Source organism: Macaca mulatta, chromosome 3 (assembly GCF_049350105.2).
Source record: "Macaca mulatta isolate MMU2019108-1 chromosome 3, T2T-MMU8v2.0, whole genome shotgun sequence".
Lineage (NCBI taxonomy): Eukaryota > Metazoa > Chordata > Mammalia > Primates > Cercopithecidae > Macaca > Macaca mulatta.
In genome coordinates, this window is record NC_133408.1 from 8,632,354 (window position 1) to 8,660,280 (window position 27,927).

The 27,927-nt window shown below is 46.3% G+C and overlaps 1 protein-coding gene and 1 long non-coding RNA gene across 2 annotated transcripts; one reads left to right on the forward strand and one right to left on the reverse strand.

Moving 5' to 3' along the window:
- On the reverse strand, positions 1-19,383 carry ETS2 (ETS proto-oncogene 2, transcription factor). The gene is made up of 10 exons (XM_015132880.3): positions 18,601-19,383; positions 14,655-14,726; positions 11,655-11,766; positions 10,397-10,516; positions 9,801-10,001; positions 7,816-7,899; positions 6,267-6,488; positions 5,143-5,406; positions 3,256-3,374; positions 1-2,274 (listed from the first exon to the last, which is right to left on the reverse strand). The coding sequence occupies exons 1-10, from the start codon at positions 19,381-19,383 to the stop codon at positions 2,059-2,061; spliced, it is 2,193 nt and encodes a 730-aa protein (XP_014988366.3). The 3' UTR covers positions 1-2,058.
- Positions 19,246-27,270, forward strand: LOC144339654 (uncharacterized). The gene is made up of 2 exons (XR_013414911.1): positions 19,246-19,660; positions 25,376-27,270. It is a non-coding gene; the product is annotated as an uncharacterized LOC144339654 (long non-coding RNA).
- Positions 27,271-27,927: the final 657 nt, after the last annotated feature.

Below are 27,927 nucleotides of genomic sequence, written 5' to 3' on the forward strand. Positions count from 1 at the left end.
TTTATATAAACAAAATACTTTATTATTGAGAGAGTAAAGGCCCAGTTACAAAATTTTTATCCTTAAGATCTGTTTATTACCATGCCAATGGTTTATAAGGACTGTAGTTTCCGTAACTATTAGGTCGAACCCCATGAAACTCCTTCTTTGTAGATAAAAGCCAGTCTAATATTGGCAATTTCACGTGGTTCAGCCTCACATACAATGAGCCAATGCCTAGGATTCTTTTGGCAGCAAGACGTTCCCAGTCACATGTCTGTTTATATTATAAACAGATGTCCGAGTGATAAATACGTCCCACTTGAGAAAAACATCCTGTGCTTAAGTATACTGGGAACGGTCTTTTGTGGGTATTTAGGCATCGCAGCTCTGGCTTTGCTCTTCCCAGCTTGCCCGGCCACCCGATTCCTCAGTTGCATCACAGGAGGATTTTTTACAGATGTCAGCCACTGGTCCAAGGCCACACAGCTAGTAAACAGACAAGCCCATCGGACTTTGAAACCAACTTGACCGGGTCATTTACAAAGGCCAGGAATACACATGACTCAGGTGCTCTTTTGAAATGACTACAAAAGTCTCCATCTCGATCAAAACGTTTTCTCCAAATGAATGGCTCTGATGCTTTCTCTTTCCCATCTTAAGTACCCGCTCTGTGCCTCAGAATAGTCTGTGTCCAAGAAAATAAGAATCACGTCATCTTGCTGTGGACACTGAGCAAAAAGGAGCAGCATGCTATTAAGATGGTTTGAGACACACGAGTGCACAAAGATGGAACAAACTGTACCTCGTTCAAGAGGTTTCATCAAGACCCCCATCGCCCCCCATCCTTCAGCTCTGTACAGTAACTTTAACTTTACATGGAGCTGAGATAAAAATAAAGCTTTCTTACAAATTACATTTTTTTTTCCAGTGAATTACTTTTGCAGTAAAAATAGCTGCTACATAAATCCCTCCTGATCTCTGAAAAGGAGTTGCATATTTCCAAAAATAGTATTCTTATTTTAATCATACAGAAGAACGTGGAGCACAGGAAGGAAATGGCTGGGTGGTCAGGGAGAGGTGAGCTGTTGGAGAAACACAGTGAAACTAAAAAATAAAATCCATTTTGTGTATAAACTGACTTAAAGGCATGCAGAGAAGTGGAAAACATATGCCGTTTGTCAAGAAAAATACTGCTTTATAGCTTTTACTTTACAATTAAAGGAGAAAGCAGAGGCCAGATATAACCCCAGATAATAACATTTAAGTTTCTTATAAAAACTCCCAAATGTACAGTCCTTGCCAGACAACCAAGGCAAGAAAACCCCCAAAAAACAAACAAAAAAACCCACAAAAAGCAGGGATGACCCGCCCCATAGGCCTTATCCCTGTAAGTCTATTAAATGTAAATAATACACACTTTACAACTTCTCTCAGTCAGCCCTTGGCAGATTAAATCTTTGCAAAATTCCATATGTGCTACTGAAAAATGAAACAAAACCTCGGATGTCCGAATTCTTATTTCAAATACAGTTATATAATTATTTTAAATTACAATATACAATTTCTGTTAAATAGAACTGTTAGGGGATTCTGAGAACAATTATAAGATTATAATAATATATACAAACTAACTTCTGAAATGACATGGTTGTTTCCTTCCCACCCTCCTACCCTCTCAAAGAGTTTCTGCATTTGCTGTTCCTGGTTGCAAAAGGCAAAGGAAAATCTAAAAATAGTTTGTGTGTGTCCACGACATGCTCGCTCCTTTGAGAATCTCAAACAGCCAGAACCATCCCGTCCCACGGCCTGCCAGGCGCCAAGATGGCTTCCCGGTGCCTCCTTCTCGACCATTTTCATTTAAAAGCACTATGAGTAGAATCAGCTGTGCCGTCGCTGCCACAAGCGAGGCAGCCTGGTCAAGAGGCGTGGTTTGGGATGCAATAAGGCCACTGCTTCTTGGCGACTTTCCTAGACGTTTTCAATCCTGCCTTTCCTGGGTCCTCGGAGCAGGTGGTCAGGATGGGCTTCCCACTCAGTCCACCAGCCTGGGGCCGGCTCAGGGTGGTCCTGGCGACCTCAGTCCTCCGTGTCGGGCTGGACGCCCAGGATGGCGTGCAGTTCCTCGGGCGTGAACCCCAGCAAGTTCTGGAGGTCGCACACGAAGCGGTACACGTAGCGCTTCCCCGACGTCTTGTGGATGATGTTCTTGTCGTAATAATAGCGTAAGCCCCGGCTCAGCTTCTCGTAGTTCATCTTGGGCTTATTTTTCCTCTTTCCCCACCGGCGGGCCACCTTTGGTGAACACGGATGGAAAAAGAGTTCAATTCCATTTGTCAGTGAAGAAAAAGTGAATGACATTCCTCCCTGATTATGATTCTGAGGCACATTCACCCTAGAGAGAACTTGACACCTACACAAGGTCCGCAGGAGGATCTTTTGAGTACCGAGGAGTACCTCTGAGTACCTTTGAGTACCTATGGCAGGGGCACTGTGTCCCCAAGGGGCAGAACCAGTGGGGAGTGAGGTCCCTGCTCTCTGGCCCCAGCTCAGCAAAACCTCCTGGGAGCCAAGGGTTCAGAGCCAGGAGGGTCCCGAGACAAGGGAAATGCTGGTGTCACCCACCCTCCAGGATTCTATTCCAACTACTGAAGTTAACAGGTGCCGGTGGGATTCTGAGCTGCGTGGTATACTCATTCCGCAATGCTTGGCTCCCAAGGGAACTGGGGGCGGGGCGGGAGTGGTGACAGATTATGCTTTCTGGTGCCAGAGACCTGGGGCTTCTCTCTAATGCTTTGCTGGAGGGGTTGGTATCCCACCTGTCCTTGGCCTTCTCCTTCAGACAGGGCTCCTGGTTCTAACCCTGCAGGGCTGGGGTCAATGCTGCTGGGCTCAGCTAAGGAGCAGACAGAAAGCCGGCTTGGGCCACATGAGGCTTATTCCCCCAGTGGACAAGGACAGCCTGCCTAAGGCATTTTCAGATGGTTGGCAGAGAACCTCAATTTGCAGCTTGGGCCTCTTGATCAGACAACCGATCAAGACAGTGAAATCTGTGCAACGCCCCTGTACAAAGCATACCCAGAAAACACTATACACGTTTACCCACAAAGCATGACTCCACTTCCATTTTCCCAACAGTCAAGGATGCCTCACGTAGAAAGATTCTCATTAGTACTGGTGAACCCTTTTTTTTGTGTGCCCAAAGAACTGAGTTTTTGAACCCAACCAGGAAATCAGGTTTTCAAACCCAGAGATTTCCCAGGGCTCTGGCCATACCTCATCGGGGTCAGCGAGCTTAAACTCCCATCCGTCTCCAGTCCAGCTGATGAATGACTGGCAGGATTTGTCAGATAGCAGCTCCAGGAGAAACTGCCACAGCTGAATAGGTCCACTTCCTGTGGGGAGAGGGAGACGGATCATACCCTTTCACAGATGTGAAATACAGCAAGGCTTCAACCATCCTAATTGTACATGCTGATTTAGCAATGCAGATCCAACTCTCTGAATGGGGTTCCGATGTGACACTCAAGGGTGGCACTCAAGGTGTTGGTGACAGTACTAAGTGTTTTAATGAGATGGGGCTGGGCACCAAATGTGAGTTCCTCCTCCGCACTGCCTACTCCTAGAAAATAAGGTCACGAGACGGGACACACTTCCCCTTGATTGCTAGGTTTGTTCTTTCTGGAAGAAAGTTTAGGGCCACCAACTCTTGGCATTAAAATTCCCCATCTGGTTTAATTGTTCCTTATGTAAAAACCTTCAAGGTTTATTTCTAGAAACACCCAGTGGGGCAGAGATGGGGGTGGCTGAAGGGGTGTTTCATCACAGAATGAGGAGTGTCATACGTGGGATCCCATGCCACCTTCCTGCCAAATGATCATGTGTAAATTACTTAATGTGAGCCCGGTTTACTCAATAGCCACGTGGGGTCACATTCATTGCCTCACAGCCTCTGTCTGGTGAAGCATGCAAAGCAAGTGTCAGTGTGGTCCTGTTCTAAAGAGGAGGGATAAGATGCGGCTCAGAGGCCAGGTGCCTTGTCCTGGATCACACACCCATCACAGCAAAGAGGAGAAAAGCCTAGATCTTCCGATCCTAAGCCCAACCTCTTTCCACCAAATAGCTCTTCCTCAGAAACGCAATGGCCATTATCAATAAAACTTTGCTGTAAAGCACGGGACAGGCCTTCTAGAACCAGAGCTGTGTGACCACCGATAGCTGTCTACCTGTGAGCCAATTTCCCCATCTGTAAAATGGCCTCATACCACTTCCATGCCAGGCTGTCCTACAGACTACAGACTGTATGCCTACTTAACCACAGAGCTGTCAGTCAATAAACAGAAACTTATGTTACTATTAAAATGAACCACACTAACGTAATGGCTGTTTATTCTTCTCAGGCCCTGAACTCCCAATAATGAAAGCGAGAATAGCTTTCACACACTCTTTCCGTGTACTTTAAATACATTTATGTGGCTGGTTGTTCTTAGACAACAGGAAAAGAATGAATGCCTCAGTATCTTTATTTTAAATGTATCAGATTTTTTTAAGTTAGGTAATTTCAATCCACAGTGGCTCCATATGGTCAAAAAAAAGAAAAATAAAAAGCACATTTAAGGACACACGAAGCCAGTGAAAACAAAGCCCCAGTATTTTTGCTAAAGTACTGGAAATATCTGTTTCTAAAAGCAGCTTTAATATTTGTCCTCTGCCTAGAATAGCTCTCACCCAAACCTCAAAAATAAGAGTGGATAGATTTTAGAAGCAAGAAAAGGTAAACAGTGCCCATATTATTTGAGACTGGCTCTGCTGCCCCTCCCTAAGCCAGTTTACATTCTTTGATTCTTGGAGTGGGTGAGTCAGAGCTGAAGACTGCATAGGCCACGCCCCTGCTCCAACTACTCTACAGAATGTCCCAGGTGGAGGGAGTGGCCTGTAGATTTTCATTCACTCCACGGAGCTCTGTGTACATGAAAATTCCACCCAGTGTGGCTTTTTTCTAATTCAGAGATACAGTAAGCCATGCATAAAACACGGAGTGTAGAGCGCTTGTGTACCTAAGCTTAGAAACACCCTCGATGAATGTGGTACTGCGGCTCGAAAGGAAACAAGGGACAGGACCCAGGAGACTGGGCGGCCAGGCTCCCAGAGAGCCACACGCACCTGTGAAGCCGGCCAGCACGGCTGCAGGTATAACTGGTTTGCCTTGCTCCACCGGGTCACTCCTCTCTTGGATGTAATCCTTGAAAGACATGGTTGGCTTATTGAGGCAGAGAGACTGACTGCAGTCATCTTCGAAGCTCTCGAAGGAAGGAACCCGTTGCACATCCAGCAAGGACGACTGGCTGTTCCAGGACTGGAGGAGGGAATCTGAGCTCTCAAAGCTGTCTGCACCGTTCTCAGGGGAGTCATGGTCTTTGGGCGTCCCTGGCAAAGACAACCAAGCACATACTTTGATTCCTCTAGGGCACGGTTGGTCTTGGGCACGACCACAGCATCACCAACCACTACCAGTGCAATCATGCACCTGCTGGTGTAGAACCACTCAGACTTCTCAAAATGCTCTCTACTCAGGTGCCTATTCCTTAGGGTAACTATGCTACACAAATCCTATCTTCCATCAACAGTAGAATGAATAAAATTCTTATAACGGAATACTATACAGCGATGAAAAAGAACACATAGCTGCTACATCCAACAACATGCATGAATCCCAGACCTCATGATAAGTAAAAGACAAACACAAAAGAAAACATACCGCATGATTCCATCTATGTAAAGTTCAAGAAAATCAAAACCTAATCCATGATGATAAAAGTCAGAATGGTTCCCTCCTGTGGGGGGATGATATTGATGGGAAGGGGTACGAAGGAACCGTCCAGGTTACTGGAAACTTCTCTATCTCCATCTGGATGGTTGTTACATAGGTATACATACGTACACAAATTCAACCAGCCATATGACCTGAGATTTGTGCACTGTATTTATGTTACATCTCCATAAAAAGAAATGGCACATTCCCGCATCACCACCATAAATATCCTGAAGCGTGGAGAAATCTGGCTGTGAGAGCAGGGATTGTGTTTTGTTTACTCAATGCCTGCAGTACCTGGGCCAGCACCTAAAACATATTAGGGGTATGCTTGTTGGAAATCCACTTAGAATATGGGCTTTGACCTCCTTCTGTAATGGCTGAACTCAGGAAGTATTTATTAAGAGGTTCATGACGGCTCTGGGGTTCTCAGAATCAAACCAACAGCCTTGTTGAAAGATGCTTCCAATCTTACCAGAATTGTTGGTGAGCAAATTCAAGTTGCTGCCTGGGAAGTCCTGACTGACAGAGCAGTAGGTGACGCTGACGGAGCTGAGCCGAGACTTGGGGAACATCTGAAACTCCTGCTCAGAGCTGAGTACGCTGGGTGTGGAGGCCGGACACATGCTGTCCAGGAGGCCGCCTTTGGGGTAATTCTGTGTCTGCATTCCGTAGGGCGTCTGCTCCGTGCCAAAACCTGGGACAGAACAATCGGACGACAGAGCTCTTAAAGTCAGTATTACCACGGTAACTAACCCCTCAGAGCCAATGACAGGTGAGCACTCCGCACACTCCAGCCCTCTGCAGAACCTCAGTGGACACCCGGGCTTTGGTGGGGGTCTGTCACCAAGCCTTCTTCTCAAACCTTTCATCTTCTCAACCAGCAGCCCTTTGCCAAAATGACTGCAGCCTTTGTAGGCAGGACTCAATGTCCCTATTTCTAGCGCTTTCATGGGACCCTCAGGAGGACAGGGCTCACTGGCTCTTGCAGCTTCCGAGGAGAGTAAGGCTCAGAGAGACGAGGTGATGTGTCATGCACTGTGTGATGCATAAGGAGCAGAGCCAGGCCACGAACCCTGTGTGCTGAGGCACAGCCCACTCTGCTGTCTGCTCCTTCATCACACTGCTCCTGTCTCTGTTCATTGCAGAATCATTTATTTTCTGGAGAGGGAAGGAAGCTCTCTGACTCTGATTCAGACTCAGGCAGGCACAGGGTGTCTCACTGTACCACGTTCAGAAAGACCCCCGGAGCAGGAAGCCCCCAGTGGGGCAGAGAGGTGGGCTTCACTGGGTCCGAATGGTGGAGCTGGGGCCAGAGAGAAAACACTGGGCCGGACCAACACCACCCAAGCCTGCTGTTCCAAGGAACCCTCCCACGCTGGCCTGGCCAGACCATGTGTCCTCCCCAGTACCAGCAATCGGAAGCAAGGACCTAGATTCCATGACAGCTCTTTAAGCTCCCAAGTTCAAAGCCAGTTTACAAATTGCTTCCCACACACTCTGTGCCCGCCGCCTCTTGTTTGCTACACTAGACCAACAGGTGGTGACTGCGGTAACCAGCTCACTTCGTTCTGCTCCTTGCTCTAAGAATTGCCTAGACTAGTACTAACAGTGCTGACCTATGGAAGATCGTGTGAGCCACTTAAGCAATTGTGAATGTTCTAGTGGCCATATTAAAAAAGCAAAAAGAAACAGGTGAAGTTAATTTTCTTATTTTACTTGGCCTCATGTAGCAATTATCATTTCAATATGTAATCAATACGTTAAAAATTATCAGGGAGACATTTTATATTCTCTGTTTCATACTAAGACTTCCAAATCTGGCGTGCATGACTATACTCTTCCTACACATCTCAATGTGGACCAGTCACATTTCAACAGCTTATAGCTCAACCACCCACGTGTGGCCACCATGAGAGACACACACAGGTCTAGGTGGCCCCTTAGGAGCCTACAACAGAGAGTCCAAGTCTACTGGGGAGACTGAAGACCAAGTTCTTAAGGGCAGAATCAGTCGGACTGACCTATTGTATTGCTGTTAATCCAATGAGGAACGGAGGTGAGGTGTGAATTTTCTTCATATTGATCTTCTGTCTTTTCTTGGTTTTCTGAAAAGCAGACACAGGAGACATAAGATGGCAGATGTAGGTGAAAACTACACAAGAACAAATTGACTTTCTGAATTCCTGTGAGACGATAATTTTAGAAAGATGACATGCATGGAGTGCTTCACATTTAATCTCATGGTGCTCCACGTCCTGCCTGTCTTTTTCAAAACACGAGAGAAAGCAACCCATTTTTCTAATTACTAAAATACATTTTCCAAAATGAATGATGTCATTGGCAACATTAAATTTTCTATTGCAAAAGGTCCAGATGGTGTATTGAATTCATTCATGCATTCAAGAAACATTTAAGTATTTATGAAATGCCATCTGTACCAGAGGCTGCATACAGGAAATTAATAAAATGGATGGTGTCTGCCCCCGTGAAGCTTACAGTCCCATTGCTTCCAAACCTGCACGCTTCCCCAGGGTGTAGGAGGTCTCCAGGGCTGTGGGAGTCTGGGATGGCTAAGACAACTGCCCAAGAACTTTGAAAGGGAAAAGGTTTGTGCACTGTGTATACACACTTAATACGAATATATTACAAAGTATACGTGCACCTGGAAACTCAAACACACACAAACTCACAGGCCCGAGGAATGGCAAAACAGGCCCAATTTGCCAATGAACAGATCACTAGAAACTTGGTAGAAAAGCCCTGTCCAAGTTCAGAAAAAATGAGTCTTTAAAAATGAGTTTCCCTGGCCCTCAGAAGCCGTAACTAAAAAAAGTTAGCTGTTGAATCCTAGGTGGTTTTGAGATTCTGAGTCTATAGTTGATGCTAAAATTCAGTGTGTTTAAAATCAGTCAGGTGAGGACTAGTTCCCTGAATTCTATAAAAGTGCTTTCTTTTCCTTCCTTCCTCCCTCCTTTCCTCCCTCCCTTCCTTCCTTTCTTTCTCTTTTCTCTCTGTCTCTCTCTTTCTTTCTTTCCTTTCTCTCTCTCTTTCTTTCTCTCTTTCTTTTGACAGAGTCTCACTCACACAGGCTGGAGTACAGTGGTATGACCTTGACTCACTGCAACCTCTGCCTCCCGGGTTCAAGGGATTCTTCTGCCTCAGCCTTCCAAGTGTCTGGGATTACAGGTGTGTGCCACTATGCCCAGCTACTATTTTTATTTTTTGTATTTTTAGTAGAGACGGGGTTTCACCACATTGGCTAGGCTGGTCTTGAACTCCTAACCTCAAGTGATCCGCCTGCCTTGGCCTCCCAAAGTGCTGGGATTACAGGTGTGAGCCACTGCACCTGGCCTTCTTTTCTTTTTTAACTCAATGTGTTTTAAACATTGGTCTCACTGCTATTTTTAAGTTTTGAATCAAGACTTTCTCTGTATTTGGTGAGATTTCTACTGATCAATGGCCAGTTTCTGTACAATACGATAGCATGTAAATATATATCAATTTCTCACTTGTTTAAAAAAACATACCCCACCCCCCTCAACAATCCTCAACATCCAAAATACGTTCCATTTGGATGTAGGAAAATTTACGTAGAATTCATAGGGTTTATGTGAGTAAAGGCTCCCTTTCATTAAAGCTGCCATATCTTTTAGCTCTGTAACGTGAGCTCAGAAGACGTGGGAATTCTTGCCTGTCCTACGTATCTGAGTCAACATGGACTCCCGTGATGAGTACAGCCAGCAATAGAGAACAATTTAGTGACTAAAGCTACTGCCTTGTGGCTATACCTGATGCTATACACACACACACACTCACATAAAGTGGGATAAAAATCTATAATCACTGCCATGTATCTGACTCACTTGAGTGGCATTTTGAGGCAAGGTACTCTATGTCATTACAAGTGGCAACCCTAAGGTTGAAGAACACCCACATGACTTTCCCAATCAGTCTTCCCGGCCACAGCTCATCCTGGACAAGGAGAAGCAAGACATTCAGCTAGTACCTTTGATCATTTGCTCCAGATGTTCCCAGAGAATGTCACCCACAAAGTCAGGTGCCAGCTCCAGAAAGCGTTCCTTGCCAAGGTTACACAGCATCTGGCCATTCATGCCGAACCTCTGCAGATTCACGTTCACCAGACTGAACTCATTGGTGGCCCAGAGAAGCCACTGGCATACCTGTTGCTCACTCCACAGCCAGGGGTCTACCAGGAGAAAAGAGAGAGAACACGTGAGGTAAAAACAATGGAAAGGTAGTGAGACCACTGTCATCCCTCATTTATGCACCAAGTCCCAACATATACCAGAACCCGCGAATGAGCAAGACACCACGATGACACGTCACCATTATGCCATGACCAGGCACATTCCAAGACACCAGTAACGTGTCCTTCTACTATATATTTAATGAGTTCTGGATCAAGTCTTCGGTTGACTGGGGTGAAACAGAAACTGGCTCAGGTTAACGACATCTATGCTACTCTTAGAGTAATCTAAGCTTTTACTCTCAAGCAAAAGCTTAACAAACAAGTCAAGATCAAACCACTGCTCTCAAGCTGGTTCTTCTCACCCAGTGCGGGCTCAAGAAAGCAGTACTTACTTTTCGGAATGCCGAGGCGCCGCTGTTCCTTTTTGAAGCCACTGAAGGTAGCTTTTAAGGCTTGACTCATCACAGCCTTGCTGCACGGGGTTAACAAAGGCAATTCGCAGTTGGCCGAGTCTGGAAGGAAAGCCCCCACGGGGACGTTAGGACTTCAGGTTGGTGATATCAGGTGGAGATTTGGGAGAGACAGCTTAGTTTTTGGAAAAGAACAATTTTGATCTCACACCTTGGCATGATTCCTTAAAACAACATAACTATTAACAAAAAAACTTTTCTGACTACAATTGAGAAAATATATGTCTCAGAACTATACTTTTTAAAAAAAATCATAAAACTCAAATTAGGTTCTATTTTGCAAAGCGTCACAAAGCAGTTGTGCGTAGGGAAACCTGCTAAGTCTATTTTAAAATTGTAGGCAATGAAAAGAATTGCATGGTTTCTGGTCAAAAGGCTGAAGGGACTGTATCATTTGGAAGTTACTTCCGTTAAACTGGGCATGGAGCTGAGAAGTGAGTGTGACATGAATGTGCCCCACTTAGCCCGGTAATGGAACCACACCTTCCGTTTTTATTGAAAACAATCTTCTGCAGACACCCTCAGCAATTTCAAGAATGATAAATGGCTGCCATGCAGTGTTATGCGTACGCCAGTGTGTGCGTTTTAATTAATTTTCTGGTCTGTATTCTCAGCACCTACTTCATACGACACAGTCATCTCTGGCACGTTTCCAACTAATAGTTGTGTCACAGTAATTGTGCGAACATTATCTGACGTGCTATTCCTTTAAGAAGAATAAACAATGACACGAAGAACTACAGAAAGAAATACAGATGGGTAAGGATTACAAAGAACAATGTGTTGCCCCCAAAACTCAGGGCAGGGGAGATGATTTAACTAATGATGCAAACCCAAATTACAAGTTTGGGTGTGTTTTAATGTCTACTCTTCCGTCTGTTTTCCAGGGCAGAGGAGGGAGATGAGGACCTGCTTGCTAATGTTGAAAACATCCAGGAGGGACAGCTCAGGGGTTCCCCTGCAGTTTTCTAACAGTGGCTCACTGGGGGGCGTCTGGCAGTCAAGACATCAGAATCCACATCAGAATCACCAAGTTGATACAAATGAAAACCTGCCTTCTGGTTATTCATATCAAAGACTCCAGATATCAACATTTCTCGCTTAGGAACTGTCATCTCTTTATTAACAGGACTACTTAGGAAAATCATGCACAATTTGTCAAGTCTGAGGAACAAATTACCATGAGAAATGGAATCCAAGCCTGTTGGCACTTCTTGCAGTGTTTGCTCTTCATTTAGAGAAGGAAAAACAGCAAACAGGGACCCGTCAAAGGTGTCAAAGGCTGGCTGGCGCTGCAAAAACAGATGGAAAAGAAAATGGAAATACAATATTTAAACTGATTTAATTACCTATTGTAAAAGTGGTCCGTGGGCAATCCTACCCATATTCCCTGTTTCAACTGGCAATTTTGAAGCAAACATGGAATCAACCAGTCAGTCCTCAAAACAGACTTGTAAAATGGTCAAAGTGACTGAAATGATTCTATTTTACTGTGGATTATTATTATTATTTTTTGAGACAGAGTCTCACTGTGTCACCCAGGTCAGAGTGCAGTGGTGCAATCTTGGCTCACTGCAACCTGCACGTCCTGGGTTCAAGCGATTCTCCTACCTCAGCCTCCCAACTGGGACTACAGGCACCCGCCACCACACCTGGATAATTTTTGTATTTTTAGTGGAGACGGGGTTTCACCATGTTGGCCAGGCTGGTCTCAAACTCCTGACCTCTTGTAATCCACCCGCCTTGGCCTCCCAAAGTGCTGGGATTACAGGCATGCGCCATGGTGCCCAGCCACTGTGGATTTATTTAAGTAACCTCACAGAGTCAGAGTGACTGGGAATTTATTTTAGTGGCCTAATCCACTTAAGTTAATATATTAAATATACAAATCTAAAAATAACAGAATCTTAAAACGGTGTCAAGAGGAGCCTCAGAGATCCCTTTACCAAACACCTGACCCTCCTGTTACATCGAGGAAAATTCAGTGAGGCTGTGTGTGTAAGAAAAATGACGCTTGACGAGGCTGTCTGAGCACAATGCAGTTAAAAGGCAAATGACCGGATAAAAACTGAAAGTCAAACAATGAAATACAGTACTTTATCTTTGGAAGCATTTATTTTGAAATGTTGGCCATGAAACAATTTAATTGAAACTAGAGATGCTTTTCCACATCAATTCCAATGGTTTAGAAAATAGTAATACATGACAAAATTCCTTAACGTTTCATTTTATAAAAAGTAAAGTGTCTTAAAAACGAACCCCCGCTCCCCGCCCCCCGGCCAGGTGGGGTGGCGTATGCCTGTAACCCCAGTGCTTTAGGAGGTTGAGGCCAGAGGATCACTTGAGCCCAGGAGTTCAAGTCTGCGGTGAGTTACGATCAAGCCACTGTATTCCAGTCTGGGCAACAGATAAGGACCCTGTTGCTTAAAACCAAAAACCAAAAAACAAACAAAACAAAACAAAAAAACCCAAATCACCCACTAAGGGGAAAGATTTCCAAAGGAAATAGATTTAAAGTTAAACTAAACTATCTGCAGAAGAGGAGAGACACAGAGAAAGATAAAACCTTACACGACGTCGATTTCTGATCATCTTACATAACATTTATGAAAGAAACAGCTTTTAATATAAGACTCGTTTGTAAGTAACAGATAATGTCTGGATTCATCATCGCCTAAATAGGAACACGTGAAGAAAGACTCTGTTTTTCCAACATAAGCTGGAAATCCCATGTTATGTGTAATACAATGACCCATCTGTTGAGTCATCAATAAGAAAATGTGTAACACATTTACAAATAAAATCGGTTACCCGCTTTCTTTGTAGAAATGCAGAACAATGAATGACGCATTACCAAACAGGGCAGGCAGAGGCTGGAGACCAGCCCAAAAAAAACCCGAGTCAATAATGACCAACTGCCTGAGATCTACCAGGAAAACCAATCAATCAGGCAAGTGCAAATTACTCATCTGGATTTATAAACTACTTTAGAGCAGAGTTAATTTTGATGAAACCTCCAATAAACTTTTAAAGTTCTCACAAGCATTGCCCAGGCGACTAAGAAATGCCTTTCCTAACTGTAAATTCTATTTTTTTTTAAAGCCAGGAAGCCAAAAGACAATACGAATCTGTGCTTCCTATTTCAACACATCCATTTCAGCAATAACTTTCTTTTCCATATCCAGAAACCGCATAAGCATCGTCAAATTATTTGAATTAATAGAAGCATTTTTCTTAGGGGTGTGGTTTCAACTTAATACCATGATTTCTTGTACCACTTCTGCCATACTTAAAATGTCTGGCCAAATCAAACAAGCAAACTCACTACGCTGAAGTTTGATGACCTTTAGAATACTGCAGAAAGGACTGTGCTGAGTTTTAGCTCTTTGGGTCACATCAGACAAAAAACCTCAGTGATGACATACAAAGGAAAATGTAATATGCCAGAGACGTACATCATCATTATGCAAGACGCTAAGCTTTGAGGAGGCCAATTTTAAAATCATGCTTCTGAAACTTGTTTACTACATAATGCTGAAAACAATCAAATCTTGCTGTCATATTTGGAGAAGACAAGTGGGAAATTACCAGTTTGTGCTGCTAAAGAATGTTCCCAAAAGGAATGATGAGAGAAGCTACACAAAGTGTTTATGCAGCAGAGAGGGCGCTTTCATTTTTCATCTGGTTTTTGGTTTAACATAAGTAGGCCTGCTTGTTCTCTGCACCAGTAACAGGCTACCTACAATTCCATGACTGCCGCCCTTTCTGATAGGAGCTGCAGCGGTTGGGTCTGTCTGCCTCTTCTCTCTCATTTCAGTTCTTAAACAGCTTCCCATCCATCAGAGAAACTCCTGGGTAGACGGAAAAGGCAGCAGAGACAGCCTCTCCAGCTGTTTTCTTGGGAGTTATAGGATTTTCACCTGGAAGGAGCCTCAGAAAACAAACTATAAAGGCCTTTGGTTTCCTATCGTGGAGGAGAAGAACAATACACATCAAGATATCCATTCTGCAGACCAGAAAACCGAGGCCCAGAGCAAGTAAGCAAATAGCCTATAGTCACACAGTCAATAAATTAAAAAGCTAGGGCTACAATCAGTTTTCTGGGACCCAGGCCATTTTTTTTCTTTCCTCCTAGAGATCGAGTTTTCCAATTAAAAAAAATTAAGACTTGCTCACTCACCTTGAGGGTCCCTCTGTAACTGTTAGCCACAGGGGCCACCTGGTCCATATTCTTGATTCCGAAATCATTCATCTTTGGAAAAAAAAAAAGAGAGTCAAGGAGGCAAAGGATTAAGTACACTAAGAACTCATCATTGGTGGCATCCAGACTTGATCCTGGCTGTTCTGCAGCTAACAGGTAATTCCAAACTGAATGCAGGGAATTCTTATTTAAATGGCTGTCCTCACAAAGGTCTCAAGAGGAAAGCATTTCTCAGTATCACAAGGGGATATGCTATTTTGGTGATTGAATAATAATGCTGATTCCCCACTGAACTCCACTTAGATGTCACAGAAAAAGTCACTTGCTGGCTGGCTAGTCAGAGCCTCCTTGCTGGGTTAACAGGGCAAGAGGGCCTGAGTCAGGCTTTTCATTCACATTTCCATGGTCAGCATAGGTGAGCACTTGGGTGGGTACAGCGGGGCAGTGGGCCACCTCCTGTCTGCTCTGGACACAATCCGCTCAACCTGAGAGCTTCAGGACAGCTGCAGGGGGCCATTTCCAGAGACAGGAAAGGAGTCCAGGAAGCCCCTCTCTTCCCTTCCACTCTCCAGGCTGTGAGAAGGCACACACCCAGGGAACGGATCAAAGGGAGAACTGAAGACCAACCCCCCTTACATGGTCCCAGATCTTCCTGCTTTGAATACAGAGCTCAAAATATTTCTGCTTTGTGTGCTGCTTGGCTGTGCACTTCTTCAAGAGGAACTGATTCCAAGCATGGATCTGCCTTACTTCCTCTGACTGAGTCTTAATCTTCTACTAGGCCTGGGCTAAGCAATATGGTACCCACTTGCCATGTGTGGTTACAGAGCTCTCAACCAGTGGCTAGTACGAATCCACACATACACACTAGCTCTCAAAGACTTAGTGGAAAAAAGTAAAAAGCTCAATAATTTTTATACTTACACAATATTTCAAATATATTAGGTTAATCCGAAATACACTGAAATCAATTTCACCTGCTTTACTGTTTTTTAACATGGCTATTACAATGAGGCTTGTAACTGGACAATGCCATAATAGACTGAAAACTTATTTGGGGCTCTAAAATGTAATCGTTCAGCCAGGTTAAGTTACATGTCAATAAGAAAGATACTTAGACAATAGAGTAACTAAAACTCATTTTCAGAGACCTTGGGTTAAGTAGCCTTCACCTCTAGGGCGATTCCTTGCCCTCCCGGGTTCATGGCTATGGAACTGAAGGCTGGTAGCAAAGCTCTAAGCCCAGCTCCATAGCCTCCACTGGGTGCTCTTATCTGTTTACAACTGAGAACTTCAATTAAGACAACATTCAACCGATAGAACTTACTGGATGTGGCAAAATAACACATGCGCACAGAACTATTTAATTTGCGTTTATTTTCTTGTTTTCTCTTTATGATCAACATTATGGCTAAACCAGACCTTCCAAGAACCCTGCCACCCAACACACACCCAACACACACACACAGAGACCCCTCTTGGCTAAAAGGCAGCAGATGAAGCCAGAGGCATCAGAAAATTCTGTTAAAACCCTCGGAGTGCAGGTAATGATCACGGTAGCCAACAAAGGCTGGTCAGCACTGGCAATAAATAATAGTCCTATGGGAGGACAGAGAAGGGCAGCAGTCTTGGATCCAAAGTGGCCGCATTCACTCAGAATCTCCACTTGGTGGATTATGTCACTTACATTCACTCAACAATCAATAGTCTCTCCTACTGATGGCTGCCATTGCCAGAATGCCTAGTTACTAAGAGCTAAGCCCCGTGCTGGGGGGCCATCCACTCCTACATAATTGAATCTTCCTGCATCCCTGAGAGGCAGACGTCATACAGTGAAGCAACGGAGGCCCAGCAACACGGACAACCTGCCCAGGATCCACATAGCTACCAGGGGGGCCACCATGGGGCAAAGTGGAGATTAAACCCCAGTTGAGTATGGTCCTAAATTCTGAGTCCTCCACGCAGTCCTCTGCCAGGAGAACATGAATGATGAGGAATGGACCCTTCCCACCTCATCCTGATATTATCAGACCAGGCCCTTCTCACTACTCCTTCCAATGTGAAATGCTCCTTCCTCTAGAGCTTTATGTCATCTATCTGCATGATATAAGCCCTGGTACCTGTTGATTAAAGAAATAAGCCTCAAACAGAAGGGCAAAATCATAGACATCTTGGGTGTTGCCAGTTATTCATCCAGAGCCGGATGGATCAGCTATTTTTCTTCCTTAGGCTTGCAGACTGCTTGCTGACTTGATTCTGTTTTTCAGCTTCTCTGAGATGGACAGAGAATGAATGTGGAAGGCAGTGGAAAAACTCTGCCCAGCTTTTGTGTACAAATACCAGGAGAAAAGGCAGCCTACCACTCCCACATAAAGAGCTGTAATTACTAGCTACAGAATAGAATTCGTTTGTTGTCCAGCTTTTAATGAGTTTTGTAAAAACCATGCAGAAATTAAAGTGCTCTACTAAATGGTTTCAGGCAGACACACAACTAATCAAATTTAAGCTTGCTTAGTTTACTCAACAGGGCTTGTTAGGTGGCAGACAAGCCAAGTTTTTCCACATAAATCAATTTCAAGTTTGGTGTTGCTGATGGATCGCTGCTTTTGAACCAAAAAAAAAAATAAAAATAAAAAAAATAAAAAAAATAAAGGGCAGAAATGTAACAGCTGCGAATTTAAAAACAAGGAGAATTTGCCTGACAACAGTACCCTTATTGGAACAAGAAATCACTTATGTAAGATTATTTAGATAAATTTGAAAACAAAAAAAGAAACACCACAACCTTGTAACACACATTTGAAGGTAGGTTGCTTTTTTTGCTTTGAAGGCGATCAGTTTAGAGAGATGAATGACTAATCCCAGAAATGAGTATCTGAACATTTCCATGCGGATGGTCGGTGCTAACATTTACTGTACTGCGCTACTACTCAGAATTTTAATAAAGCTTAACGTGGAGATTTATCTCCCTGATTGGTGGTGGTGTGGGCAGGCAGATAACGCACAGGCGCTTCCATTGTATGGAACAAATATAATCTCTTACTGGTGAATTAAAATAAATTACTCCTATCTCCAAAGGGGACTGCTCATTTCTTTACTTTGTAAATAACTAGCACGTCAACTACTATTTTAGGCTCTCCTGAAATTGAGTACAGGCTAACATAAAAGGTCTTCTGCCGTAAAAAATAAAATAGGATAACACACACGCAACCCAAACACCACAAGCAAACACTCAGTTACCCCTTCATTCAAATGCTGTGTGAACGAGAAAATAAAGGCAGCCCAGCGCAACCAGATTCTATTTCCGACAGGTTCCCCACGCTCTCCTCGCAGAACCGAGGGGTCCCCATGCCCGGCGCTGGACGCGGCGAGCAGGTGACCATGGCACCCCGCGCCCCGCAGGTTCCCGCGGTGCCGCAGCCTCCAGGTGTCTTAGGCGCCCCAGATCCTCCGGGCCCGGCGCCGCTCCAGGAAGTTCCCCTCAAAGCCGGGGCGCCTGGCCACCTCGGACACCCTCTCCTGTGCCCCCACTCCCGTTCGCGAAATCGTGTTCGCCGGGACACCCACTGGGCAGGACCCCCTACCAGGCCCGCGTTTCCTTTTAAAAACAAAAGCGAGCGAAACAGGCCAGCGCGCCCTGGCCGCGCCCGCGGCTCGGCGACCCCCAAGACAGCGGCGCTAGCACGCAGGGACCCCGGCCGACCCCGCCAGCCCCGGAGGCCACTCTACAACCGGAAAACGAGCCGGTGCGGAACTCAGACGCGCGCCCCTAGAGTCCTCGGAGCAGCCGCCACCCCCATCTGCACCCCCGGCAGCGCCCCGAGATCTGCATGTCGGTGCCCCCCGCGACCCCACCCTGGGCTCCGGGTGACCCTCCCTGGGACTGGAGCCGCGCGCCGGCCGCTCTCCGGGGCCCAGCTCTTACCGCGCCGCTGCGGGCAGGGCCGGCGCGCGGTCGGGACGGTGACTGCTCAGGGCCCGCGGCTGCTCGGTGCGCGTCGGGCGACGGCGAGGACGCGGGCCAGAGACGTTCCGGGAGGCCGGACGCGGGCCGGGCGGCTCCGTGAGCTCTGGGCTGGAGCGACACCTCACTCGTCAGTAGCTGGAGGAAGTAACCGGCCGGTCCCCGACGCGGCGCGCTCTTCAGAAGCGGGGGGAGGAGGGAGGAGGTAGGAGGGACGGCCGAGGGGAGGGGAGGGGAGGGGAGGGGAAGGGAGGGAAGGAGGGAGGAGAGAAGAAGGAGGGGAGGGAAGGGGAGGAGAGAAAGGAGGAGGGGAAGGGAGGTAGGCAGGATGGGGAGAAGCGGGAGGAGAGGGAAGGGGGCTGCAGGAGGGTTGGGGGGAGCGGAGGGAGAGGAGAGGGAGCGCACGAGCGGAGAGAAGAGGAGGGCGGAGGCGGCGAGGGAGCGCGGGGCGGAGCTGGCTTCTTCCGGTCCAGCCTTCCCTCCGCCGCCTGCTGTCACTCGGCTGGGTCGTTCGCCTGCTGGCCCTGAGGCCCGGGGACCAGGGCCTCGGCCCCACGTGCGCGCGAGTGTGCGCCCTGGGAGCCGGGCGGAGACTTCCTGTGGAGCGCTCGGCGTCCTCCCCAGAGCCAAGGCCCTAATGCCAAACCTGCCTTTGGAATTCCGCAGGGACGGAGCAGTGGTGCTGGTGGCACCGAGGGGCAGCCGGGCTTGGGTAATAAGGCCCTGAAGTTGAGCCGACCCCATTCTTGAACCTCCGAATGGGTTTAGTACTAATGATCATTCTATCACAAAAAGGCTCCAGATGAGGTGCTGCCTGTGGAAAACGGGCCGCGGCTGTGTCCCCGAGTCGTGGTGCTGATCCGCGCTGCTCCCGGGAAGCCCCGATCCCGCGGGAGTGGCGCCCTCTGGAGCTGAGCGGTGCCCAGATAGTGACCAGCCTTGGCCGTGCTTCTCTCTGGGCTGGGCACTCCACGCACATCATCGTCACTCTCGGACGACTTATGGCTCCTACATTACACAGGTGGGAACTGAACCTTAGGATGAATAACCTGCCAGGTCAGATCAATGAAATTCACGGTGGAAACCTGAGTTTATCTAGCTCCCAAACCCATGGCCAAAACCACCCCCCACACTGTGGTTTCCGTTTTTATCAGAAGGTGCTTGAGTCCATGGCTGTTTAGACTCAGGTCACATGCTCAATATTTTGCAGGAAAGTTTAGATTCCTGAAGTTGTGGATGAAATAGGAAAGCCGAGCTTAAGCGAGGCCACGGGGCTGAAAGCTGCTCACATCTCAAGGACTGCGGCACCACTGGGAAGGGAGAGGAATGGCCCAGCTTCTCTGTGACTCAGGGTTCTCGGTTTCCATGGCGACTCTGGGTCTAGAGTTATCCGGATAAATGAGATACCGGTGCACCTTAATGTTTCTGGGTCCCTGAAGGTCTCCAGGTATCACCGTGGCATGAGCCACAGTCAGAATCTATACTGCTGAAACAATCACGTATAGGGGAAGTGATATTTCTTGGAGACTGAACTGATTCTGATGGCTTCTCAGTGTATATTCAGGCCCAGATTGGAGAATACGGCTAGGTCAAGAAAGAGTTCCATAAATGGAATACAGATCCATAGTAAGTTACCATGGAGACGTGAAGAGTATGTTACTATTTTTTTAAAAAACTGTAGCAGAAAATACTGACTCATCTGGGCTGCAGTTTCAGCTAATATAGGGTCTTTCTCCCTCAGACTACTTGCACAGCCCTGAGAAGTTGGGTGTAGACAACTGCTCCCCAAAGCTCAGCTACTTCCTGAAGCTCGCTTGCCTCAAGCAGACTGCCTTGTCCCACCATGCCTGCCCTGGTGTTCATAGGTGCTGAGTGCCAGGTGCTCCAGGGCTCCCTGAGTCACTGAGGGGCTCCCTGAGTGGCGACATCTTTCCTCTTGGCAGGGCTGGCACAGGTTGGGGGCTAGGAGGTGGTGCTTTGTTCATGCTGGACTGTTTCCAATATATATGAGCAGAAAGATATCAAAAGAGGAGCACAGGAGTTTGAAGACCACCGGTTCCCAACAGTGGAGCCTTCCTCTGCTCACTAACCTTGGGCTTCTTCTACAGAATAAGGGATGATTATGGAACCGATGTCCTTAAGACTGTGATGAATGACATAGAACCAAATCTGCAGAATTTATGAGTGTTGAGTACATGGTAGAGAAGGACTCAAAATGATCTAGCTATTAAGAATATTTTTCCAAGCTCCCCTCAGGGAGGATTTTATTAAAAGCTTTCTGAAAAAACTATCATATACACACATACACACACACACACACAAATCCCGCCCCTCGCGGGTTTCAATGTGTGAAAACCTTGGGAAGGGTATCCTGGCTGGAAGACCAAATGGCAGAGCTGAAGAGGTTGGGGAGGCTGCCGGAAGAGGAAGCTGGGCCTGTGTGCTGGAGTCATCGTAAGCCCAAGCTCCTGCCTCCCACCCAGGTCCCTGGTCCTCCCTATTTCCCCTTCCAAGGAGTCTGGGGCTCCCCCAAGCAGACCCCTTTTCCTGGGTCCTGCCCTGTAGCTGATCCACCTCTGCACCTGGGCAGTCACATGTTCATAATAAAATGGCTTATCCTAGTTCTGGGGCAATATCAGGGTTCCCTACATTTTTGTTCTTAATACTAGTTGGCTTTCCAGTTACTCAGCAGAATTAAAAAGCAGTCTGGCTGAAGCCAGTGATTATTCATTGACTATTATGGTGCGATTCACAGGGAACAATGAGCTTTACAGTAAATTAAACCTGATAAAAGTACAGCCCTTGTGCTTGGAGATCAAAAGTCGAGGGTGTTAGAAGGAAATTAAAAGTCAGAAGGTGCACAGGGTGGAGTGATCAGATGCACTGTGGCAGACTGAGTTATGAGCAATGTTAACACTTTCCCCTTAAGAAAAAGGGACATTCACAGAAGAGAGGAGGAAAAGGGACATTACAGTAGAATATATACGTTACAAACATGAAATATCTAGAGAGTAAAATGCAGGAAAAGAGTTCTTTAGGATCCAGACATAATTATGAGAAGTGATTAGCTAGTTTACGAAGTCTTCCTTTAAAAAAAAACACACACAAAAACATCTCCTTAGAAACATGTCTGTATTTAGCTTAAAATCCAAATCAATAGTTGACAGGCAGTTTGTGGTGGTTTCCAGTCGCAAGTTAAATGACGTCATTTGGTCCGAAATGCATCATTTGTTCACTTAGCGAACACAGAGTCAGATGCTGAGAAGACAAATATGAATAAGGCTTAGTTAGTCCCTGCCCTCGAGAAGTAAAAGTGAAGTACACAGTTCAGTCAAAATCACATGCACAGTGAGACTTTGGTGAGGAGTGGAAGAAGAAAAGAACCCACCTAGAGATAGAAATCATCTCTTCATGTGTGAGCTGCTGCCTGCATCTGGCCTGCTGACCATTCATGGGGGGTGTCTGGCAGTGGTGGCTATTTCACTGATCTATGTTGGGGTCAAGGACTTGATAAGCTTAACCCCTACTTCCGCCCACCTCCGAATCCGACCAACCTTGCCCATTTGCAGGGTGGCCCAGCTACCAAGAATCCTGGGCAGATGTGGGGCCATGGAGCTGCCTCCCGCTCCATCAGGGTGGACCCAGCTTATGCAAGCGTTGGCCAGTGTCTAGTCTCTTCTCCGAGATTCCTTGGAATGGCAGATAGGGTGTTCTGCTGGTGCTCAAAAACTTTTGCTAATGCTCCTTTCTAATTCCTTCTGCTTGTTGTCAGCCTCCTTTGTCCTTTGCACTCCCTGTGGGCATGAAGACATGGTACCCAGGCAGGGCTACCGTCTTCACCTCTGAAGGGCAGCCTGTGGGCCCAGACTGCCTGGGGTCAAATCCCAGCCCAGCCATTCCCTAGCAGGCCACCTGTGGGCCCCTCTGGGCCTCCCTCTGTTAACGTCTCCCAAGCACTTAGAACAATGTCTGGCACGTCATTAAGTGTGTAATAAATAAGTAGCAGGTCCCCCAGCCCTGGAAGGCTTGGTCTTCTGCGGGCATCCCTGATCACTGCTGCCCTACACTGGCGCTTTTGGTTGACAACAAGGTATAAAATCAATCCCAGTGCTGTCAATGGAAGCCGTGGTGTCTTTGACTATGATTTTCTTGCATTTGGTGCTCAGAAATGAGAAAATGAAACACTGGATTTTAAAACTGGAAAAAACTTCAGAGAGTTGATGGCTGAGACCAAGTCTGGTTTGTAAGATGCAGAAACCGAGGCCCAGGGAGGATCAGTTCGTTGGCCAGGGTCAAACGCCTGTTTCCTGGTGAGGCTGGGGCACACTCCAGGCCTCCTGCCCCCTTCGTCCACCACACTGCCACCCTGACACAGTCATTTTCCCTTATAAGGCAGTACTCTAGGAGGGTATAAACCGCTTGAAAATCCACCATCATATCAAACTGCACAGTGACGTGCTTTAGGCAAGTCTGAACAACCAAAATAGTAATAGCGACGCGTTGTATTCTGTAAAACTGATAATCCCTAAATAAATGTGTCTGAACTGAGTCAGACCTGTACAGATACATGATTTTATAGTTGTGTGTTTTTGTCTGAATCACAAAATGATTCCAAGAGTATGCATGGAACTGAATAATCCTCAGTGCATCGGCTTATGTATTTTGCTAACTAGAAAACTGAACCACTAGTCTTCACACAAGCTAAGAGTTAGTCATTACTGTGCCAGTCAGTCTAGCGAATGATTAAGTTAGCTTAACTCACATTTTGGTGGCAAAATAAAACTTGGATTAAAGTGTTAAGGCTGAATAATGTCACCGACTTAAGCAGGTGTATAAAGAAATCATTCAGAAGTTGGAATATTTTTAAGTTATAACACGTCTTTGGAGGAATAGCTTTCCAATTGCTGCAAGACTTTCCACCCACGCCTTCCCATTTATGACTTTTAGTGTGTCTATTTCAGACCAACTGAGCTCTTAGTATCTCTCGTCTATGGCTGTGGTGTAAAGTCATCTCGCCTCGCCTCGCGTGCTGTTCTCCAGGTGAATGCTGCCTTTACCTCTAAATTCCAGTCGTCACCACCTGGTATATGCCCCTTTGGTGCAGGTTGAGGAGCCAGAGGAGGGCCAGCCCTCAATTTCTGGAAGATTCTCACTGAACGCCATGGGAGTTGCCCCAGTTCTCCTAGCAAGGAAATACCTCTTAAGAGCATAAACGCTTGGCTTAATTCTTTGTGGTCACCATCTTGAAATTTGTAATAGTTTTTGCGTAAGAGGCCCACTTTCATTTTGTACTGGGCATTGCAAATTCTGCAGATGGTCCTGGGCGAGACCTTGCCCTGTGTGCAGGGAGCCAACGGCACTGCAGATACACAGGGCACATCCTGGTGGTGGGTTGTCAGCCCCTGTTCCCAAGGTAGGGTTGCGTTTCCATGTCAGACTCACTATGTCTCAGTGCCTTGAAACCATTCTTTCTTGTTTGACAATGGGAGTTGAAAGGGCATGTTTACAAATTCTCCTGGATGAGTGTAAATACTTCTATTTGTGATTATTAGCCTTTCTTTAGAAGTCACCAAAGAGCATTGTGTTTGTGTGTTTGTGCATCTATGTATGCATATGTGTGTGACACACACATATAGAAACACCTTTACTGACGTATAATTCACCATAAAATTGATCCATGTCTTAGTCCACTTCTCCTGCTATGACAAAATACCTTTGACTGGGAAATTGGTAAACAACAAAAATTTGTTTCTCATGGTTTGTGAGGCTGGGAGGTCCAAGATCAAGGCACCAGCAGATTCAGTGTCTGGTGAGGCTCTCTGTTTCTTGCTGTGTCCTCACATGGCAGAAAGGATAAAGGGCTCCTCAGGCCTGATTCATAAGGTCACAAATCCCATTCATGAGGGCCCCACCCTCATGATCTGTTATCTCCTAAAGGCCCCACCTCAACACCGTCACCTTGGGGGTTAGGTTTCACATAGGTTTGCATTCAGACCATAGCAACCTGTTTAGACTATACAATCTAATGGTTTTTAGAATATTCATAGATAAGGGCCAGGCGCGGTGGCTCACACCTTTGATCCCAGCACTTTGGGAGGCCGAGGCAGGCAGATCACTTGAGGTCAGGAGTTTGAGACCAGCCTGGCCAACATGGTGAAATCCCGTCTCTACTAAAAATACAAAAATCAGCTGGGTGTGGTGGTGCATGCCTGTAATCCCAGCAACTCAAGAGGCTGAAGCAGGAGAATCGCTTTAGCCTGGGAGGCAGGGGTTGCAGTGAGCCAAGATCGTACCACTGCCCTCCAGCCTGGGTGACAGAGTGAGTTAGACTATATCTCAAAAAAAAAAAAAAAAAAAAAGAATATTAAAAAGAAGAATATTCACAGCTAAGTACAACCATTATCCAAGTCCCTTTTAGAACATTTTCATCACCTCAAAAACAAACGTGTTTTGGTTAACTATCACCCCATTATCCCTCCGACCCCCAGCCCTAAGCAGCCATGGATCTACCTTCTGACACTATGGATTTGCCTTATGATTTATGAAGTGTTCTGGACACTTCGTAAGAATGGAATCATACAATATGTGGTCATTTGTGACTGCCTTCTTTCACTGAGCATAATATTCTCAAGGTTCTTTTGTGCTGTAGCATGTACTGCATGGATGAACTTCATTCCTTTTTATGGTCAATGTATTTTTTTTTTATTAAACCCAATTACCCCGTTTCTGTTTGTAGGTACATGTGAAACCGCTGGTCAGTAGTGATGGAGGAATCTCAGGGTGTCTTTGACACCAGAATTGGGTAACAACCCTTGATGTTCTTTTTCTGGACCAACCTGGGCGGGGGCAGAAGACGTGCAGCAGGGGCTTGGGTGGCACTGGGCAGCCCATCACAGGGCTTGTCCCCTCAGCTCCCACCCTCCCAGCAGAGGAGGGTGAAGGAAGACATGGCCAGGCTCACCCAGAGGGCGCAAGATGCAGGCAGCCCCTTCTCCACTCTGAGCGTGAACGTTTCCTGGTAGCAAGAACGTTTGACAAGAAACAGCGAGTTATGCCTACTCATTTCTTTCTTTTCATCCTACTCTTTGGCGTTGGTATAGAAAAATGAGCGGACCATTTCACTGCAGGAATGACCTGCTCTTGTTTAGGGGAAAGGGCAAGCATTCGACATGTAAAAAATGACTTTCAGTATGACTTGTGCATTCAAATACTTAAACTCATTTCAAAAGGCTTATAAACGTGATGCCTATTCTCAACACAGCAGCCAGAGGGATCCTGTTAAAACAGCAATCAGTCTGCCTGTCCTCAGGTAGAGCCCTCCAACAGCTCCTGTGTGACTCAGAGGAAAGGCCTGAACCCAAGCCCGTCGGGCCCCTGGAGTTCCTGAGACCCAGCCTCCGGCAGTTACATGACCTCTCCGCCTCCACGTTCAGTTCCTGCTTTGGGCACCAGGCCGGCTCCCTCCTGAGCTGTTCCCTCTCCCTAGAAGGGTCTTCCCCAGAGTCTGTGTGACTCCTACAGTCACCGCTGCCAACTCTTTACTAAATAGTCGCCTTTGGTGAGGCCTTCCCTGGCTGCCCCACCTAAAATTTCAACAACTCCTTTCTGACACCGAATGAGTTTTTTTTTTTTTTCTTAAGCCCTTATCATTATCATTACATTCTTTATCTTTTGCCTTTCTGCTTTAATAATTGTCTCTCTCCACACAAATTCCACCCCATTAGGGAAGGAATTATATCTGCTTTGTTCACTACTTTCCTGCAATGCTTAGAATAATTCCAGATGCACAGCACTCAATAAATATCGGTTGGAAAAATTACATGATTTAACTCTGAGGAAGGACTTTCACCCTTTGAAAGGAAAGTGTAAAATGCTGGTTAGTAAGTACTAATGCTTATAGTGAAGGTTTTATCAGGAAAAAGATGTAAATGCATTGTATAATGTCTTTTACAATACTTTGCTGAAATGGTAAACACTATAATAATGATGGAACCTCACATTTATATAGTACTTTATAGCTTTCCTAGGTGGACGCGTCTGTAACACTACTGATTTTGAGTAGCATTACTATCTTCGGTTTAAATGATTTGCCCGAAGTCGCAGAGCACACTTCTAGAGGATTCAGGACCAAAATCCTCCTAATGTTTTCCTAGAGTGATTCCCCCTCAAACAAACAGAATGGCACTTTGCCCATGGAGCCCTTCACAGTTTTCAGACTGTTTCCCAGATATCAGCTTCATCGCCCCTTGCCCTGCGATACGCGGAGTGGGCACTGCTGCCCTGGGGTAAGCAGTGAGGACACAGTGACTCAGCCTGGCCTGGGGGCCTGGCTGGCTAAGCTGAGCGCCAGGCCCAGACCTCTGCTCTTTGTCCCAACCTGATGACAGACAATGAGCCATGACATATCACCCAGACATACCACTTCCTTGTTCTTGGCAGAAGAGGACACAGCTTGACTCTTGGCATTTGAGGCTGTAGAGCCCATTGGTTTCATCATTTAAGAGCAGCCCTGCCTGGGAACGGTGGCTCATGCATTTTGGGAGGCAAAGGTGGGTAGATCATCTGAGGTCAGGAGTTCGAGACCAGCCTGGCCAACATGGCGAAACCCCGTCTCTACTAAAAATACAAAAATTAGATGGGTGTGGTAACAGGTGCCTGTCATCCCTGCTACTCAGGAGGCTGAGGCAGGAGGACCACTTGAACCCGGAAGCAGAGGTTGCAGTGAGCCTAGATCGTGCCATTGCACTCCAGCCTGGGTGACAAGAGCAAAATTCCATCTAAAAAAGAAAAAAAAATGCAGTCCTGAAGACCCTAAGGACCTGGAGACCCTGAAGGCATCGTTTTGAAACTTGGCCAAGACGTAATGCCTTAATTCTTGTGGCTACGTGCTTGCAAAGGAACCTTACCCACTGCCCAGCTAGCATTTTCCTTTGACTTGACTGGATTTCTTTTCTCCTCTTGTGCATTAACACCCCACAAGGGATAACAGTGACTCCCTGAGGTGCGTTGAATGGTGGTCCCTGAAAAGACATATCTACATCCTAACCCCTAGAACCTATGAATGTAACCTTGTTTGGGAAAAAGGACTTTGCAGTTGTAGTAAGTGATGGATTTCAAGATGAGATTATCCTGGGTTATCCTGGTGGGCCCTGAGTCAACTGACAAGTGTCCTTGTAAGAGACACACAGAAGAGAGACACAGGGAGATGAGGAGATGGCCGTGTGAGAACGGACGCAGTGGGGGGAGAGAAGCAGGCATAAGCAGGAGAGTGTCAGGGATCCAGGAGCT

Coding starts and splice junctions, on each gene's coding strand:
- ETS2 (XM_015132880.3), bottom strand. CDS start 19,383: ATGGGGTCGGCTCAACTTCAGGGCCTTATTACCCAAGCCCGGCTGCCC. Junction 7,900..9,800: donor TCTGGAGCAAATGATCAAAG/GTACTAGCTGAA, acceptor TCTGCTTTTCAG/AAAACCAAGAAAAGACAGAA. Junction 6,489..7,815: donor GATTAACAGCAATACAATAG/GTCAGTCCGACT, acceptor GTTCTGTCCCAG/GTTTTGGCACGGAGCAGACG.